Source organism: Etheostoma cragini, chromosome 4, assembly GCF_013103735.1.
Source record: "Etheostoma cragini isolate CJK2018 chromosome 4, CSU_Ecrag_1.0, whole genome shotgun sequence".
Classification (NCBI taxonomy): domain Eukaryota; kingdom Metazoa; phylum Chordata; class Actinopteri; order Perciformes; family Percidae; genus Etheostoma; species Etheostoma cragini.
Window position 1 is genome coordinate 10,894,562 of NC_048410.1, and position 18,947 is coordinate 10,913,508.

Here is an 18,947-nt window from a genome sequence, read left to right on the forward strand (position 1 = left end):
TTTCTCTTATGTTTCCCACAAGGCACTAGTATTTAGGCTAAATTGAATCCTGTACCTGAACAGATTTTTTTTTTTTTTAGTTCAAAGCCCATCAATTCTTGCACTTCAAGATCCAAAGTTTCAAATACCTAACATCAGCTCATGTATTCATTTCTACCTTGTCCTGATCCCAATGTCTCCGTCCTATGTCCCTTTCAGTGTCCTGCTGTGATATAGATGGTTCTGATGAGAAGTGAAGGGGGCTTTGGCATGGAGTGATCATGCCCAGTTTACTGGCTGGTAAGGGAGATTCCTCACGAACAGGCTCCTGAACAGAACACAATTATACTTTTTCCACGGTGGCAAAAATCATCTGACAACACAAGAAAAACTGTCTGAACTTTGTGCCATTGGATGTTATCAGTGTTACACACTCAGCTAGGCTTATGGGCATTATCTTGGCAAAAAGGTCATTGAATGAGTACAAGAATTGTAATGCTCACCAGTGGTGAGGGGAAGGTCTCTAACAGCTTTTCAGTAGATTCAAAGCTTTCCTACACAGACATATATTGACACACGTTTTAATATAAACAAGGATACTTCATGAGAAAACAACAGAAATACAGCTCTATTACTAAGAGCACTTACTTGGATAGCTGAGGCTTGATGTTGTGTCGGAGCTCCCTTGAGAAGGACAACAGTATCACTTTTATCATCCAATTTCCCTTCCACAACTATTTCAATACTTTCCGTATTGCATTTGAGTGCAGATCTCCTCTCAAGGATAGAAAAAGCCCCCCCTTTCTCCAGCTTTGGGTTCTGCATGTCAGCCTCTTTGAGTAACTCCATGGTATCATCCTTATCATCCACATCTGACATCTTTTTCTCCCCACAGATAGAAAATGTATCCCCAGGGTTTGGTGTGGCCTGTGGATGAATGTCTACCAAGCCATTGAACGACGTCCTCTCGTCTGTTCCCCGACTGCCAACACGTGATACAGACTTTGGAGGGGGCTTCACAGGGGAAGGAGGGGGAGAAGAATCTGATTTCCTGACTCCCTTACCGTCTTTGTACACACTGTGAGTCCCACGATCATTACATGCATGGTGGTGTGAAACAACTGCCTGCGGCCCCTGCACCTGTCTCTTCACACACTCCTCATCCTCCTGTAGTTGGAGATCAATATTAATGTTGCTGATGGTCGCCAAGGATGCGATGCTGGATTTGAGAGCGTCAGGTGAGGAGGATTCGGGTGGCCGAGGTGTTTGGACTGTAGTGCAGTCTGCGATGCTGTTTTGAACTATATGTTGTTGTGATTTCTCTTCTTTCTGAGGATAAAGAGAAAAAACATAATAAACACAGGATTCCCTGCCTGACATCCAAAGTGAAGAAGCTTGGATAAACAGCTTTAACTATCCACGATAATGGAGCGATCCTGTTTTTGACATCTCACTACTTTGATGGCCAGGATAAATCCAAATACACATACAGTAAATATACACCAATGGAACTTATTCCGGACTGAATTGTTAGCATTAATTATAACCAACATTGTTCAGGTTAGGTCATGCGTTACCGTCCATGACAGCCATAATCAACAGGCAAACCATAAAGGAGCATTTCGTTTCAACAACTAGCATGACTAAGTTGGCAAAATAAAATGCAGTAAAACATGGTCATAGCATAATGCAATACTGGCAGACTTAAAAACTGTGGGAATATTCTAAAATAGTATAGTATTATTTTACAGTTGTCTGTGTTAAATCAGCCTTGCTATTCTCCAGTCACTCACCCGTTTCACCCTGGCTACAGATTCAGAATGGGGACTCCGCTCGGGTCTTGTCAGATTTGACACCACAGGCGATCCACTGTTGGCCCTACAATCACCACTGCCAGCCACAGCTTTCTTTCTTGACTTGGCCGTTTTTCTGGTAAGAACCAAAGCAAACGTGAAGATTTGAGATGTATTACATAAAGATGTTACATTCTACTTTATGCTGGCAGCTCACTGTTGCAGAGCAACAACAAAAGGAAGGATAAATGACTATCTGACAGTAAAAATAAATACAATTTATTACACCTACTCTTTAGTGGCCTCAAGGAACATGGCAATTTGTCGTTTAATGTAAGGCTGCCTGAGGATAAGTTTGACATCAGGTCTGTCTTCAGGTCTCTTACACAGCATGCTCCTGATCAGTTCTCCCAGCTGGGGATCATACCTACTGGGCATCTGTGGCAGCTGGTAAGAAAACCAAAGAAAATGTTATAAATCATTGTGAAACTGTTTGTGCCATAAATTATATTTCTAGAATCAGAAAAGAATATACTATATTAACTAGAAGAAAATCAAATGTTAAACTCCCAATCAAGATGGCTAAAGTTACTAATCGATAAACCCACAGCTTTTTTACATGGGACAAGGACAAGACTCTTGCAAATTCAAAACAATGTCCCAAGACTATATATAGTGTATACATATATATATATATAAATAATATGTGTTTACAAATAGATGATTGCCATTCAAACTTGAACTGAACAGAATATCAAAACATATGTAAAAATATGAAACCAACCTTTCCTTCTACAATGCGATAAACCAGTGAGTTCATGTCCTTGGCATTGAAGGCATGTTTCAGTGTGGACATTTCGTACACACAGCAACCCAGGGCCCATACATCTGACTAGAAAAAAATAATATCCATTTGTAAAGCAGTTCCTATGACAATTCATGAATGAACTACAGAAGAAGAGCAGACAACCATATTACCTTGTGGTTATAGGGTTTATTAGAAAAGAGCTCTGGACTCATATAGTAAGGGGTCCCTATCAGTGTGCTGGCCATATCATTCTGGTTCTCCAATACTCGTGCGATGCCAAGGTCCCCAACTTTGATGATGTTGGTCTTGGTCAAGAAGATGTTCTGCGTTTTCAGGTCCCGGTGAAGAATGTTCCTCTCATGCAGATACTGCAAAGAAATTACAATAGTGACCTCAGATGTCCTCTACTCATCTAAAGATGTTAAATTATGTCTGACCTTGCATGGACTTTACATCCAATCAATACCTGGAGTGCCATGGCTATCTGGACAAACCACTCCACCACCTGCCTCTCTGGTAAGAGTTCACCCTTTTGCTGTTTGAGTCGATGATAAAGGTCACCACCTTCACAGAAACCCATCACAATGTACAGCTGGCGGTCATCTCCTTCCCAAGACTCCCTGTATGTCACGATGTTAGGATGTCGCAACTGGGACAGAAGCTGCGCCTCCTGCTCTGCAGATCGCCTTTCCCGCTTGGAGGAGGTGGTTAAATTCAGCTTCTTAATAACATACTGAATAAAAAATGAAATATTGACAGTTACTCTCCGTGAATTGGAAACTTTTGAAACTATACAGTATTTGTCCTTCTATAGTAGTGGACATAAACAAATTGAGAAACCAAAACGTGTAAAGTCACCATAAGATGGAGAAAGGGAAGCATTTCCAACCACATTGCAATGAAATTAACGCAGTTTTAGTTCACAATACCCAACAAACCCTGGAAATGGCAGGGATTCACATATGAATCATGACACAGGAGCTCTTCACTTTGTTGTTTTAGTTATGGCTTACGTTCAAACGACAAAACTTGCTTTAAGGGGAGGGGAGAAGCATTCATTATCTAGGTAAAGAAACTGCGGTTTCTTACATTTATATGGGTTAAAATATAAATAGTCCCCGTTGTTTCAAACCCTTCAAGAATTCTTTAGGGAGCACTACAGACAGGAAACATTTTTTTATAGCTGCCAAACTGAGTGATATTACCCTGTAAATGATAAAATACGTTATCTTTACCAACACAGACGTTGTTTTGTCATGTAGCCTACTCCAGCGCACTGCATGTGTTTACATTATTGTGTGCTGCTCCACATATCTTAAGTATAACAACTTCAAAGAGTGTAAACAAATATGTGATGTGATAACGTTACTTAAGCTAACTTTGAGCTAACGTTAGTTAAAGCTGACTGGCTCATTATAGCGGAAAGCCTGGTGATTATAACATGTCAAACATCTAGCTAGCTAGCTACACCTGGTAAAGCTACGTAACGTTGCTTTTTTGAACTGTTGTGGGCTGTACTGAATTTCATTTCTCACCTGTTTTCGGTCTGTTTTGTGTTTCACCAAGTTCACCTCCCCATAGCTCCCTTTCCCAACGACTCTGATGAAAATATAACTATTCATCATTCTTCAAAACGCTTCATCACGCGACCTGAAACGCTGATGACGTTACACGACATTCACGGCAAGATAAACAGTTGTATTCGTCCCATACTCCAGTTGCAGAGACGAGAATAGCATGTAATCTGTTTGGAAAACTTCGCACTAGCTCACAGTGCCAGCGATGAGATTTTGAAAACGCAGGAAATCAGCAGCACTCGATAGTTTTTCGTCACTAGGCAACTGGCAACGATGGTGAGAAGGTCCAACAAGACCAAAACCAGCTCTATGCAACCACAGCGCCACCCAGTGTCTACATGTAGACACAGGCGCAGCTTCAGCCTACTAAAGGCACGTTTATAATGCAGTGGCAGCACAGGGCCATTCCTTTTATAAATGCATTCACTTCAGAAATTCTTTATTGTAGGCTACCTTTCCTTACCTTGAATTATAGGTTACAATGCCATATTGTTAATAAAGGCGGGAAGGTAATAGGCCTGGGTGTAATAACAACACAGATGTAATCAGGGGTTGACTTGGGCCTGGGCTGTCTTGTGGCCAATGCATTTTACACTTTTTACTTTCTTAATAATTCAAATAAGGAAGAAAACAAGTTTTCCTTGTAGATTTAGAGAATATATTCCTAAATAAAGGGACGTAACAAGTTGCAAACACCAAACTTTTAAAGGATTTCCTTTTTTTCTGTAGGCTAGGTTTGTTGTAGGCTAATTCTGGGTCCATTGCCAATAATGTCTGCCATTCAAAAAAGGGAAAAATCTTAAGGGACTCAGGACAAGAAATAGCAGTTGCCCACTAAACATTAAGTCCTAACTGCCACAGGCATGATTTTAGGGTTCTTGGCTATGTAAATCCTTTAACAAACAATGGCTAAATAATGCACTTAAGCTACTTTTGGGGGGCTTCATTCTAGACCTTATTTTGAAGCGTTATCACAAATAAATTTGTTAAATTTGTTTACTAATGGATTTTATTCTGTCATAATACAACATACAAACAACACACTAACTTGAACAAAGATATGCTAACTCGCTCAGATTACAAAGACAAAAACCAAGCATACATGGAGCATGGATAGGGACAAACACAAGCAATCAAATGCAATGAAATAAAGTTAAATTATTTATTATTAGTATTTATTAATTAAATCATACTATGAAAGATAAATAGCATGCAATAGACAAGCTGTTGTGTATGATACTGAAGCATATGTGAAACATGATAAACGCACAAAAATTGAACGAATGGGCCTGAAAGAGTCTAGGCCATGCTGCAGTAGAAAGGGTTAAGTAGTTAAAAACCAATTCCGGATGAAATTTAAGTTGCTGCTTTAGGACCACCATACTACCAGCAGCCTAGTCTAGCCATATCAGGATTATATGGCAACAAGTTCTTTTCTGCTATTAGTGCACCTAACCAACTCTTTAATAAGTGTATATGGTGTAGATGCCAACAAACTGCAAGTCCACCATTGTCACTATGGCTACTGCCATTAGCCTGCTTGCTACAATTCCGGCTAAACAACTGCTAATTATTTTCATCACCACCACCATGTCAGTAGGGGTAATTTGCTAAAACCATTATCGAGGCTGCACCCCGACAACACTTATCTCCAAGCCTTTTACCATAATCAGCACGGGTGTCAAGGGTGGAGAGAGGTGACCAATGGTGTCGCAGAAATGTTTACCTGTTCGCCACAGCTCGAGCGGTGATTGGTCCGTTCGTAGCCCTGCCCTGCAGTGACGTCAAATTGAGCGCTTCTGGAGAGGTTGCCAAGTACAGATTCCGTATGAGAGCGCTCCGAGTTGTAGAGACTAACACACGGACACTGACACGGCCGTCGGACCATACTTACTGCTACATTTCAGGTAGGATCGACTGCTGCTACAAAGTCATGACACAAACTTGTTACTCTGACTCCATCTCAAGGGCTAAAAGGATGTTGGAGCGCGGTTCCTTGCCAGGGGTTTTGATTTGCAACATTTATCAGTAACGTTAGCTAACCCAAACAGGCGCTTTACGTTCACTCCGTGTTATGGGACTGTTTGTTTAGGGCAACGTTTTACAACTCTTTGAGGTGATTTAATGACTTTAAAACTATAAGTCGTATCAGCGTCACTACATGGGAGTGTGCTGGAGTTAACCGTCAGTCTCGATATGCAGATGTAATGTCATTCACACGAAGAGGACCTCCTGTACGTAACTGCAGCTGCAGTTTCGAACCTACTGAATATGTTTAATATAGCTTAGCCTACTAGTCTTCTTCCATACAAACCAGTAACTAGACTGCTGTCTAAATTACTATAATGCAAGTTTATACATAGACCTAGGATATGTCTGACCAAGTGTAATTGACTCTGTGCTGTGCCCTCGTGGGACTATTATTAATCTTTACAGCAGGGATGGCGCGAATTACGTTTATTTTTACCATATTACCATTACCATGTCCCTCTTTCTGTTTCTCTCTCTCTCTCTCTCTCTCTCTCTCTCTCTCTCTCTCTCTCTCTCTCTCTCACACACACAGACACACACACACCGCTTCTGTCCATAGGATCTTGTAAGAGGTCTGCTTATCAATTAATAAGCTCACTTTGAGAGGAGATTTGTTGTGCGTCACTAACACCAGCTGACCAATCAGACTGCTCTTAGTGAATCTCTCTGTGTTTGACAGGCAGCCAGTGGATGCATAGGGTTGATGGATCGAGAGCCATGCAGTTTTGGATTGGTACCAACGGTTAGCTCTCTCTTGATGGAGTGATGGTGTAGATTAGTTGGAGAGTCTTCTCCAGTGATAGTTGAGAGACATAACAAGTTATCAAACAGAGAAATTCCAAACTGCCTCTCCCCTGTTCCCTCTGTGCCCATGCTTTGAACTTGTTCCTCTTGGCACACAGAAAAAAAACACTCTCCCACCACTGCAGAGACCTGTTGTCTGTTTAACCGTTTGACCCAATTAATCATTTTATTTGTTTCACTGTGGTTAACGTGTTTATCTCTTCCTGATTGCCAATATTTCCAAGGTAAAGAATGACAATCTTGGGAGTTAGAAAAGGGAATCCTTAAAAAAAATGCATTAAACTGTAGGAAATGTGACCCCAAACCTGGGTAGCTGGATGGGAAAAAGAATGCTGGACTTTGGTCTTTAAAGCAAATTTCAGATTGAGTAAAAGTGTCATGCCTTCTGAAGCTCTAAAAGCAGCTATGCCTGACCTAAGAAAACCTTGAAAAGGAGTACTAAAATAAAATCATCACACTTCCAGTGTAGAACTGTTGCCAAACTTTTAACACCATTGCAACTAAAATTTCCCACTCTAACGCCGTAACCACATGTCATTTCGTCATACTTAACTGGTCGTGTGTACGTGTGTGTGTGTTTCTTCTGTCTACTGCACATCACAGGAATGGGAAACCAGTGAGTACAGCGACTCTATTTTGTGTAAACCTTAAACGCAAGGATGAATGCTGCATGTAACATATTAGTCTGGGAATGTGGTTATAGTGTTGTGCATCTCCCAACATCCAGCCTCTTCAATCCTTTTGCTTCTTGGGTTTTGAGCAGCTTATCTTAACCAGTTGGTCAAAAGTCGTATCATCAGTGGACATGGAGGGGCTCTTTTTGGCCTTCTACATGCTCATACGATACCGGCATGTGTCTCTCTCCTGTGCTCTCCCACATTTTTAAACTTGCCCCTATCTGCCCCTACGTGTCTTAAACTGGAACCTTATTCTGCTGTTTATAGAATTGGCCTGTATGAAAAACAGGACCCCGACCCCTCCCCTTCCTCAACTTTATCCTTAACGCCAAAATTGCTTGAAATGTGAAGTTACCTAATATGAAACACCTCCAGATGTTTGTTATAAAGGAGATCTAGGGGCATGTTGGTATTTCCTGTAGTTTTCTAAAATGAGCTTAACCAGTGACAAGCAATGGTTAATGCATTCATATGTTTGAAATGACTTTGATGTTTTAATGACTTTGATGTTCACTATCATGAATTCTCAGTGCTAGGATTAACATGATTCTCCATATGAGCAAGGTGAAACGCTGAAAAACAAAGCAGTACGTGAGAGGTGTTTCTCTAGCTTCAGTGATTTCCTCCAAATGGTTGCAGTTATTTTTAGCCTGAAGGTTACTACTGTGTAAACATGTACTGGGATGCCCTGCCTTAATAATGCTGGTCCGGAGATAAGGTTAGAGCTGCAACTGTTAATGTCATTTCTTAACCCTTCTTGGCAAACAAAAATGCCAAACAGGCTGACAAATCTATCACAGTTTACCAGAGCTTTGAGAAATGTCTTAAAATAGTTCATTTTTTCATGTGGTTGTCAAAATGTGTTTTGCGTTACATCAATTTGAATAGAGAAAAGCAAGCAAATCTTCCCATTTTAAGAGTCTTTAATCAGCAAATGATTGATCCTTTTTAAATGATTCATTAATGATTGTTTGCATAATTATAACCACCACGCTAGTCAGTTAGTTTCAGATATCATGATTGGGTAATGGGTCCTCAATTCTCTGGTGTCAAGTTGAAGATGTACTGAGTAATAGAGTTACAGTTTGTTTGTCCCCTAGAGTAGGTATTAGACTCCAGGAACAGAGGCCCCAATAGGGCAGACTTACCGGAAAAGCATTTATACACTGGACTTCCTCTTACTGCTTCCCCAAAGCACATTACTTTGCATGCTGCTTTTTCATGCAAAGTTAAGAGATTCTTCCTTTTACTTCAGTTGCTTTTAAAGGCATGCTAAATTAAGTAGAGGAAACAATGACTGAGATTAATTTAAATGTTAAACTGTAAGCTTAGTTCCTTGTGCTTTTGGTTACATTGTTCAGTGAGTTTAAATCAGATGCTGTATATATCACCTGATCAGGTTGAATCACATGTCTTTCCAATCCATATTCAATAACCACACAGTGGTAGCCTGGAGACCAGACCCACTTAGCCCCGCCCACAACATTTGAGGTAGGGAAGTTCGATCTGGACTTCATCCGTTGAGGAGCAACTATGCTCAAAAAAAGAGTGCTCGGGTTGAATTATTTTTCAACAAAGATGGCTGCCACTGTAGAATTGAGATGTGTAGATTCCACCATTGCATCTGTTATTGAAGATATCGACAGCGCATTCATTGTAAAAGAAGAAAAGAGAACCGTGATCAAGGCATTGGTCGATTGGAAAGATGTTTTTGCCATCCTTCCTAAGGGATTTGGCAAAAGTTTAATTTAATCAGCTGGCCTACGTCACACACTCCGTTGCTCTAATTGGTTGTAGGTCTATCCAATTGAGTGCAGACGCATCTTCTTTCCTGGTTCGGTTGAGACATGCCCCATAATCACAGCCCAATGGAGCAGTGAATCTGAGTCTGACGACGTCCTGCTAACACACTGGATGCGTCTGTGTATTATTTTTTTAACTAAACATAACACACTGCAGCCAGCCGTCAAAGTGAGAATGATTTCCACCTTAGCTGCCACCTGCCATCAGACACTAAAGCAATGTTGACTCTCCGATACAATAGCAGCTTCTTTGGGTTTCTATGACGACGCATATCAAGCCAACCTCTGACATTATTGAAGGTGGCAAGAGGGCCACCTTATTTGTGTGTGTGTGCAGCAGCAATCAATGACTGCACCTCAATGCAGCTAGAAGAGGCCATGTCCTTTTTAACATTTGAGATAACAGCAGTGTAAAGCCCACCCCTCTTTATGACTTAATGCCACTCATATGCGCAATTCAGAATTTAAACGAGTTTACTCTTAAATAATAGGGAAAGGATTAACTGTGCTATCATATAGTCTTAGACAAAATTACTCTTGGACTATTCATAACAATGCATTACATCATCTCACATGACCAACTGTGAAGTTGCCAGGCAGGCAGCAGTAACAGAGGAGGAGAGAGAGGCATGCTGATATGAACAGAGCTATTTTAGTCTTCCAGGTCTTGAGTTATAGGCACTTTCTGGGTTTAGATGATGATAGCTGTGACAGCAGAGTCCTCTGTGATCGCCAGGGAGGGTGGTGAGGACAAACATCTGAACGTTAACTTCTTCTGATAAATGTGAGACACATGTCGAATTGTGTCTTTTTTCTATCTCTTAAAGGTTAGTGTTTACAGCTTGGCATGATTTTTTTTTATGTGGCCTAGTTTGTGAAGCTAATTTGTATCTTAAACTTGAGCACTACACAAGCTCAATAAAGTCACACACACATTACAGATAAGCTGACATTTTATAGACTGATACACTCATGAGTTTTGGCTTTTCACACAGAGGCTCATGTTTAAATTTCAGTCATACCCTTGTCATTTTGACCATACCTTTGTTATTAATAAAAGGTTAGGGTTTTATGCATCTCTTGCTCTGCCTGGCTCTGCTATAAAAAGGGGAACCACTGTATAACTGAAGTAATTGTTCTACAGCAACAGCCAGGGTCACTAAAGTGAAACTGTAGTTTACTTATTAACATAGTAGATATTGACTTTGACTTTTAGCCCACTGTAGCTCAAACAGATACTTGACTGCAGGACAAAACTTTTCATAACATGTCCGAATAAAGAGAGGAAATTCTACACATATCGAGCAGATCCTCTAACCTGACTCGTCAGATGCTTTGTTAACACAGGAGACATTTTTGGAAACAGTTTGCAAAAGGGTGGGCACTTTACAAAAAAAAAAAAAAATGTCAGGTGACTGGATGAACCATCTGTCTATCATGTCTGCCAGGGTTGTTTTGACGAACGGTCGTGGCCATCACACACACCTGAACCACAGCTGTAGCTGCTAATAGCTCCTCATTGGTTGCTAATTGGTTCGGTACGCTGCTGTCGAAACATAAATGCATTACTTGAAGCATGGCAAGATAGGTTTTCATGTGAAATGTGATCCTGCGATTTTTGCATAATCTCGTCATATCGCAAAAATCCAGCTGCCATGTAAGGTTAGGTAACAGATACTCTGCCATGGTAAACCTTCAGTGTAACAACAATGAAGCAACCACTTTGAAAGCTAAAGTTGCAGGACTCACATAAACAACAATGACCTTGTATTTGCCTGTGTGACAAGTATTTCAGTATAATGTGTGACATTTATGTTATATAATTATATAAGCCTTACGCTGCAACTGTTTTTTAGTTTTAATTTTATTATACACATGATAGGAGGTAAAACTGCAAGGTAGAGCACAGAGGAAAAGCGCAGCGCAGGTATTTAACATTATTGCTTCTGGCTTTGGTTGCACCTTGAAAAAGTCAACAGCAGTAAGGTCGAAGTTTAGGCCAGTTTCTTTCCTTAACCTGTGAAATAGAAGTTATCCTTTTGGCATCCTACAATTTGATTGTGCTAAACAATTAGTCAGTTACTTCACTTCATTGAGTAACTTTTAGCTGCAAGAAGTGCTCTTTTCCAACACACACCCACAGGGCTAATGCAAACCCAAGCCCTCAACCCCAAAGATCTAAATGCATGCTACATTACACAGCAATGGGGCCTGTGGATTAGGATTTTTTTTTACATACGTTAAAGTATTTTGTATTGGCTGTGTTTGAAAAGATGCATAGATCATATGCCAGTATTTCCCAACATGACATCATGCATTGCATAGTATTAGTGTTACATCACATGTGACAAACACTTTAAGAAATTCACAGATGTCAGTAATCTAAGTCATAAAAAATGTAATCATTTTTTATTCACTTTAATACAATCAACCGTAAACAAAAAGGGAGCAGCACTATCAGTGCAGTATTGTATTTACTGCATGTGGAAGATGGAAGCCAACATATATGGTATTTATTGGCATTAATGAGCTTCTCCGCCCTATCCTCTTTTTCTTCTGTAGTATTGTTTCTGACCGTAACAACAAGAAGATGCCACTGGGTGACGATTGCCACGCTTGGAAAAAGAAGACCACAGATGTAAGGGATCAGTATGACTTCAAAGAGATCTTGGGAACGTAAGTGTCAGTGCCAGCAACAAAAAAACCTTGTCTTTCAGCTTTGTATGATGGCTTTTTCACACTCTGGGAAACAATGTCAAAAGTTAATTGAAGGGTGTGCGTTTTTACGTTTTTACTGATGCATTAAATGGATATATGTTAACTATATGTTCTCTAAGATGTACAACGTACAGAACATTTGCATTTATTTAGTTTCTGATCCTGACCCTTTTGTATGGATTGAATTTGATAATTTATCATGCAACTATTTAGGCAGGTATTTTTGAGCTAATTATTGAATATACCTTAGTTGGTAATGATTTACTGGCCATAAATGTATTACAGTACAATTAGCCTTCTGACAAGATCTAGATGTATTTTGAAAATGTGTCACAGCACGAAGTGTATTTATGCTGGGCTGCTCCTGTCAGTGTCTTCAGATAAACAGCTTGGTGCTTAATCGGACATAAGAGGCTCTAATGGGAACCTGATGTGGTGCAAGCAGCACACATGTGGTAACTGTGTCAGTGCAAAGCCAGCAACACTGTTTTTCTCAGGCCCTTTTTTTCACCCTTTACCAGTTTGGTAATTTCATGTCCAATAACAAATATGCTTCTGCCAAGGTAGATGTAGGTGGTGTGGCACAGTTACAATACAATAACACTGCAGTAGATTTTCAGTAATATGATAGCACTACTAGGGCTAGATACCAAATTCAATACTGTTTATGCCCCGACCGAATTGCCTCTAAAGTATCGAAAAATGTAAAATGTAATGTTGTAATTTCTTTTTGTTTAAAAAAAAAATGGTATCGGAAAAAAGTATTGTTTGGAACAGGTATCAAAATCCTAGCATTAGTACCGGTATCAAAAGTTCATGAGCGATGCCCGGCCCTAAGCACTACAATACATCTTTGTGAACCTTTAAAAGTTTACATTTGTTGATTGTGTCATCAAAACCCTATTGATTTACCTCACCGACGCAGTGTCAACAGATCAGCTACATACATAAGTATTACATTGAGAGACTGATACTCTGCTTTCTGCATACAAGTGATTGTAGACAGAACATTAGAAACACCTCTTAAGGAAATACAGTTCACAGAGAAACAGCACCACTAAATATACAGCCTCATAAATTACCTTGGAGTTGAGTCAACACCTCTGACACAGTGTTAATGAAAACTGAACTTGATACTTTACAAAGATAGGAGTTATTGCTGGGCTGCTGTATTAGATTACATAAGTCTGTACAGGTGTATTTAATAAAGTGGTAACTCAGCCAAAAGAATTTACACAGACACAAAACAGCTAGACCAAACTAATCAACAATAATTCCTAAAGCTAGAGTGGCCAACAGAGCTTTACACAGTGCAACTTAGATGAAAAAATATGCAGACAGTCTGTTACACTAATAAGTTGTACTTGACATCAGTTTCAACCTTAGACTCTAGCTTTCGTGTCGCTTGCTGTGTCTGTGTGCTGGTGAGTGTGAGGTGTTTGGAGAGGGGGGGCTCCCAATTTTTATTTTGAGGACAACATTATTAGCTTTGGCAACCTTAATGCATGGTTCGGGCATCTGGTAAGGATGCCTCCTGGGCGCCTCCCTAGGGAGGTGTTCCAGGCACGTCCAGCTGGGAGGAGGCCTCGGGGAAGACCCAGGACTAGGTGGCGAGATTATATCTCCAACCTGGCCTGGGAACGCCTCGGGATCCCCCAGTCGGAGCTGGTTGATGTGGCTCGGGAAAGGGAAGTTTGGGGTCCCCTGCTGGAGCTGCTGCCCCCGCGACCCGATACCGGATAAGCGGTCGAAGATGGATGGATGGAACCTTAATGCACTTATGTGTCTATGTAAAGGAAACACACATCAAGATTACATACACTTTTTGGAGGGCTTGATGGCATGCCTACGGCTTGTCCTTTGTTGAGCCGTAAGTCATGTTCAGCATCTCTTAAGCCTGACTTCAAATAATAATAATAACAATAATAATGCACTTTATACGTGTAGCACTTTTCATTCCATTAAATGCAGCTCAAAGTGCTTGACAAAATAAACACGCCAATAACACATATGGCAGTCTATTCTATATTCACATAAGTAAGCAGGAACATGATTCTGGTAGCACTACAGTACACTGTCCAAACCCAAAGATAATTTGACACTTGCAACAATAGAGCATATTCCAATACCAAGACAGGACCATTTTTGTCTTCTAGACCCCTCCTGGGGTTGACTTGGTCCTGTCTAAATTCTCCTGCTGTGCTGTTCTTCCCACTTTTGCCCACCTTTCCCAAATTAGCAGGACAATTTGGTCCCTAGTTTGCTCTCAAAGAACAAATTGCTCTGAAAATACACTGCACTTAAGTGTAACTTAATCCTACTCTCTATGTTTTATGATCCTTAATCATGGGTGCTGAGAGCCATAAGACAGGATGTTTATCCAGGGTGTCTCACTTCATGCACCTTTCACATACACCCATATCCTTGTTAGTCCAGGATTAAGTTGTGTGAACACTAGTCTGTCATAGCAGCTTTATGGCCATTCACCGTCTTTTCTGTTGGTATTTCTACTGTAAACACTCATAAGAACGTAAGATCCCACTCAAAAGAAAATCATTAAAGGCTGATTAATCTGTGGACAAATTTTCAAGAGCAATGATCGGAAATTCATAATTAATTAAGATTTGTGGGAATCAGCCTTATTTATGACAACATGAGCCTAACGCAGGCCAACTGCATTAGAAAGAGTAGCAGTGGACCTCAGTTCAAAGAACTGAATAGGGATGAACTTAGAGTGACTGACAATGCTATATGTTATGCATAACAATGTGGTTGTTTCTGTAATTGTGGTAGTTACTTTCAGTTTAAAGTCTGATTAATGAAATGTATCAATTATTTTTCTAGCAAACTAATGTAGATAGAGGGAACGAAAGGGGGATATTATAAACAGTTAAATATAGCAATAACATACCAAATTGAAATTGTATACGCATATAAACATTGATGGTGGCATGGTTTCCCTTCCTTTAAAACCCTTTCATTGTCATCGCTCCAGCCCTCCACCTGCCCCCAGTTTGATGCTGAGCTTGTTTATGGAGAGATCACCAGCTCACCGCATCACTCAGCTGTGTGCCATATTCATTTGCCATTGCTGGATTGTTGTCTTGGTAACAACAGGAGACACTTTCCATAATGGACTCAAACAGTCACTATGGAAACAAAGTTTTGATTTGCTATTAATAATCCACCAACGGGTGCATATATGTGTACATTGCGCAAGAGATGAACTCACTCTCTCTTTCACAGTAAAACACAGAAAAAAATGGCACCCAGACACAGATATTCTCCAAAACTGTGAAATGAAATGTTTGATCATGAAGTAGATGTACTGTAGGTGCTGCAAATCACCTCAACACTGAATCCAATGTTTTCATCCCATCTAAAACATTAGCATACATCTTTTTACAACTGGACTTGAATTGCAGAGCCCAATACATATTGAGCTCTGCAATCAAAATATAGAATTGGTTGTTTTGTTTCTATGTTAAGCTGTAATTACTAGCTTTTTTATTTTTATTTTTTGAGAATGTTAACATATATGACAGGTATCACAAACACTTTACATTTGATTGTTTCTTTTATATGTCTGTCTTTAGTGACACAAATAAACTGATATAGGGACTTTAAACCCGATACCAGTGGATTGTGGGGTTTGGTGCTGTGATTACCCAGCTGCTGCCACGTGCTTTTGTAATCAAAACAGATCGGAATTAATAGTCCATACACGCAATGACACTGTCACCGCAATCAACTCAAATCCCCTTTTGCCTTCCTTCTTTTCTCGTTTGTTTCAGTAACTTATGTTAATCTCTTCTCCCCTCCCCCTCCCTCTCTCATTCTGTCTTTCTGTTTATCTCTATCTCTGTCCAACTCAGCCCAGAACCACATCCCTGTTGTCACAAATCCAGCTCCATTTTGGCTCTCAATCCCTGTCACCTGCTCTTTTAACTGTTTCCTGGTTTCACACTGTTTGCTGTGGAACAGGGATCCTAGTGTGTCCTGCCGCCCTTTGATTTTCAGCTGAAATTAAAGCTTTCATTATACAGGGATCAGAACACGCAACTAAGCATAAGGCCGACCATTGAACCGCCTTCAGAGGTATTGTCAACAAGACATAGTATACTGTTAAATAACATCCTACACTTACAGTTAAATTGTTAGGAACATTGAAAAAACATATGTCACAAATATTTGCCCCTTGCGCTTTATTTCAAAAATTGACTTACCCTGCACTCTCCAGCATACGTTGTTTATTATGTAATCAGGTAACGTATTTGGAAAATGATCTTATTCTGTATTTTGCTGTAACTGTTATATGACAGCAGAAACAATTTTTAACAGTGCACAAACTCTACTATTCATTTCCATTTCAAACAAGTCTACCAGCTCACAGATCTATGACAGATGTGGTCATTAGGAATACATATTATTCTGAATCTGTAATATGGATGTTAAATGCTGTGGAATACATTTTTATCAAGATTCTTAGATTCAATACAGCAAACAGCCGCTCTGTGTTTTGGTGTTGTTATTTCAATGTTCCCACACTTTTCTCTACAGTTACAAATGGGCCATGTTGCCTTTTCTGACATTTGAGTGAATGCCGAGAGCAGTGAGGGAAACATTCTTGGCCTTTTTTAAGCCCAGAATACATTGCAAAACACAGAGGGAATGAAGGGTGAGGGTATGGGAGGAGTGGAGGGTAAGGGAGCGTGGTGTAATCATCTAAAATCGTTAGGGCTGATGGATTGGCCCCTGCCTTTTTATGTCACTCATGTCGAACGGTGACCCAGTAGCTCTTAGCCCCTATGATCAGCTTATTGGCCAACATTGATTAGGGGTGAGTGTGAGTTTGTGTGTGTGTGTGTGTGTGTATTTGCGTGCGTGTGAACGTGTGCGTGAGGGAAAGACAACACTTGTTTCGGCTATAGTTGTGTGTCTGTTCTTTATGCACTGTTGTGTAGGTCCATGAGTGCATATGTGTATGGTAAGGTAAGGCTCATAGTTGTTCTTTATGTCTTCCCTCTTTTTTTCCTTCTCGATGACCTTTGCCTCCCGTGTTCCCATCTCTCTCTCCACTTCGCTGAGAGAACACGTAGCGCCCATGCTTACACATCTTCTTATTTCACAAGGCAAGAAGCCCTCTCGCCCACAGGCTGTTATTTCGGATTTGACAGACTGAAGATCTCTTATTAAAACCTCTTGGGCATTTTTGTGTTCATCGCAACTTTAGAGTGAGCTTATCTTCCTCATTGCCTTTTTAATCCATATCCAGTGGATAAAAAGACCACAAAGATGAAATATCCGTGGCTTTAGTGCTTGACATTTTCATTAGACAAGTGTGCACAACGTATATTTGAATAGGTGTTTTCTTGTTAATGCTTAATTGTTTACCCAGAATCCACAACGATTGCTGTTTTGTGATTCAGGAACTATAGTCAGGGATGGGACACAAGCTGCTATTCAAAAGAGGAACCTTTTGCTCCACTTGTGCTCTCACACTCGTGCCTCTCGGATACATTACATGGGTTTTAACGCAGATTTACCACTTAGGCTGAGGGCTCTCTGCTAAGTAGTGGAAATGTTCAACTCAACACTCATTGCTGTGTGTGTTTGTGTGTGTATGTGTGTAAATGCACAAGTGTACTTGTGCTTGCAGAGGCATTTATGAAAGACTATACATTTTGTGACAAAAGGTTAGGCTTTGACTCAGCCTTAATGTCACATTATGGCTGAATTACCACATGATAAAAATAATGCAAATTCTGTGTGTAATTGTGAAAGGTTTACTTCTATCTCAGATCTTTCTTAATGTTGGAATTATTTAACAAACAAAGTAGTTTCTTACTACAGAGGTCTATGAGAATAATGAGTACTGCACAAGCAGCTAGGTGGTAGATGTTGACCCTTAATAAACAAGGTGCAAGACAAAAACCCATATGCTGTGAATCACCTAATGTAACTTATTTTACGGTGAAATTTAATACATTTGATGCCGCTCTCATTGTCTTTTGAGTTAATTTACTTCATTGATACATGTGCACTGCAGGATAGACAAGTGCAAGTTAGGGTGCCACTTACAACACAAATATTAAGTTTTTGACTGTAAAAAATTTTCTTGACAAGGAATATGCTGGAGGATAAACAGTATGAACAACAACCATTCAGAACGTACTTATTGTCACACTTAAACAGAAACGGCATTTTATGGCCAACATGAATGACAATGCATACATAAAATGCATTAGTATTTACAAACAAACCAATCACAAAGCTAAATGTAAAGTGTGTTGTGCAAAGAAAACAGCTTCCTTTATAGAGTGGATAACTTTCCCAGCATGAGGGGTGTCCCACTTCATCTATTTTTCATGTCTGTATCGCCCCATGCTTCTCTTTATCTGTCCTAACCCTTCCTCTCTCTCCATAATTTAAATTTGCTTCACTTTTCTTTTCTTAAAAGGTTTGGTTTGTCTAAGCTGTTGGATAAGAATAAAGATGTTTTTCAATAAAGGGGAGGAGGCACACACAGTGCCTCTGTCCTGTACTGGACAATGCACGTGCAGGACAGCATGTTGGCGTGTCTTTGTCCTTGTAATGCTGTGTCAGCCACTGATAAGACCGTACAGGAGTTATGAGTCAGGCTTGTGACATGCTTGTGTGTGTGTGTGTGTGTGTGTGTGTGTGTGTCCTCGCTCTCTCGCTCTCTCGCTCTCTCGCTCTCTTCTCATCTCTTCTCTTCACTTTCTATCTTTTTTTGA

At 40.2% G+C, this 18,947-nt stretch overlaps 2 protein-coding genes across 7 annotated transcripts in view; one reads left to right on the plus strand and one right to left on the minus strand.

The window, feature by feature from the left end:
• Nucleotides 1–4,457, minus strand: part of nek4 (NIMA-related kinase 4) — an 8,349-nt gene extending 3,892 nt beyond the window's left edge. The window contains exons 1-9 of one of the 5 annotated variants that reach the window (XM_034869381.1): nt 4,116–4,455; nt 3,029–3,313; nt 2,751–2,948; nt 2,557–2,664; nt 2,065–2,219; nt 1,773–1,908; nt 628–1,308; nt 483–533; nt 158–307 (exon numbers count right to left, since the gene is read on the minus strand). In XM_034869381.1, coding sequence (XP_034725272.1) covers nt 158–307; nt 483–533; nt 628–1,308; nt 1,773–1,908; nt 2,065–2,219; nt 2,557–2,664; nt 2,751–2,948; nt 3,029–3,313; nt 4,116–4,205 — 1,854 coding nt within the window. In that variant the 5' untranslated portion in view covers nt 4,206–4,455. Of the gene's footprint in view, nt 1–157; nt 308–482; nt 534–627; nt 1,309–1,772; nt 1,909–2,064; nt 2,220–2,556; nt 2,665–2,750; nt 2,949–3,028; nt 3,314–4,115 lie in introns of all 5 variants that reach the window. The other 4 variants (XM_034869378.1, XM_034869379.1, XM_034869382.1 and 1 more) reach the window with 4 other exon arrangements.
• A 1,496-nt stretch (nt 4,458–5,953) lies between these two features.
• Nucleotides 5,954–18,947, plus strand: part of camk1b (calcium/calmodulin-dependent protein kinase Ib) — a 38,735-nt gene continuing 25,741 nt past the window's right edge. Inside the window, exons 1-3 of one of the 2 annotated variants that reach the window (XM_034869398.1) lie at nt 5,960–6,064; nt 7,596–7,608; nt 12,034–12,147. In XM_034869398.1, the coding sequence (XP_034725289.1) occupies nt 5,986–6,064; nt 7,596–7,608; nt 12,034–12,147 (206 nt within the window). In that variant the 5' untranslated portion in view covers nt 5,960–5,985. Of the gene's footprint in view, nt 6,065–7,595; nt 7,609–12,033; nt 12,148–18,947 lie in introns of both variants that reach the window. The other variant, XM_034869399.1, reaches the window with a different exon arrangement.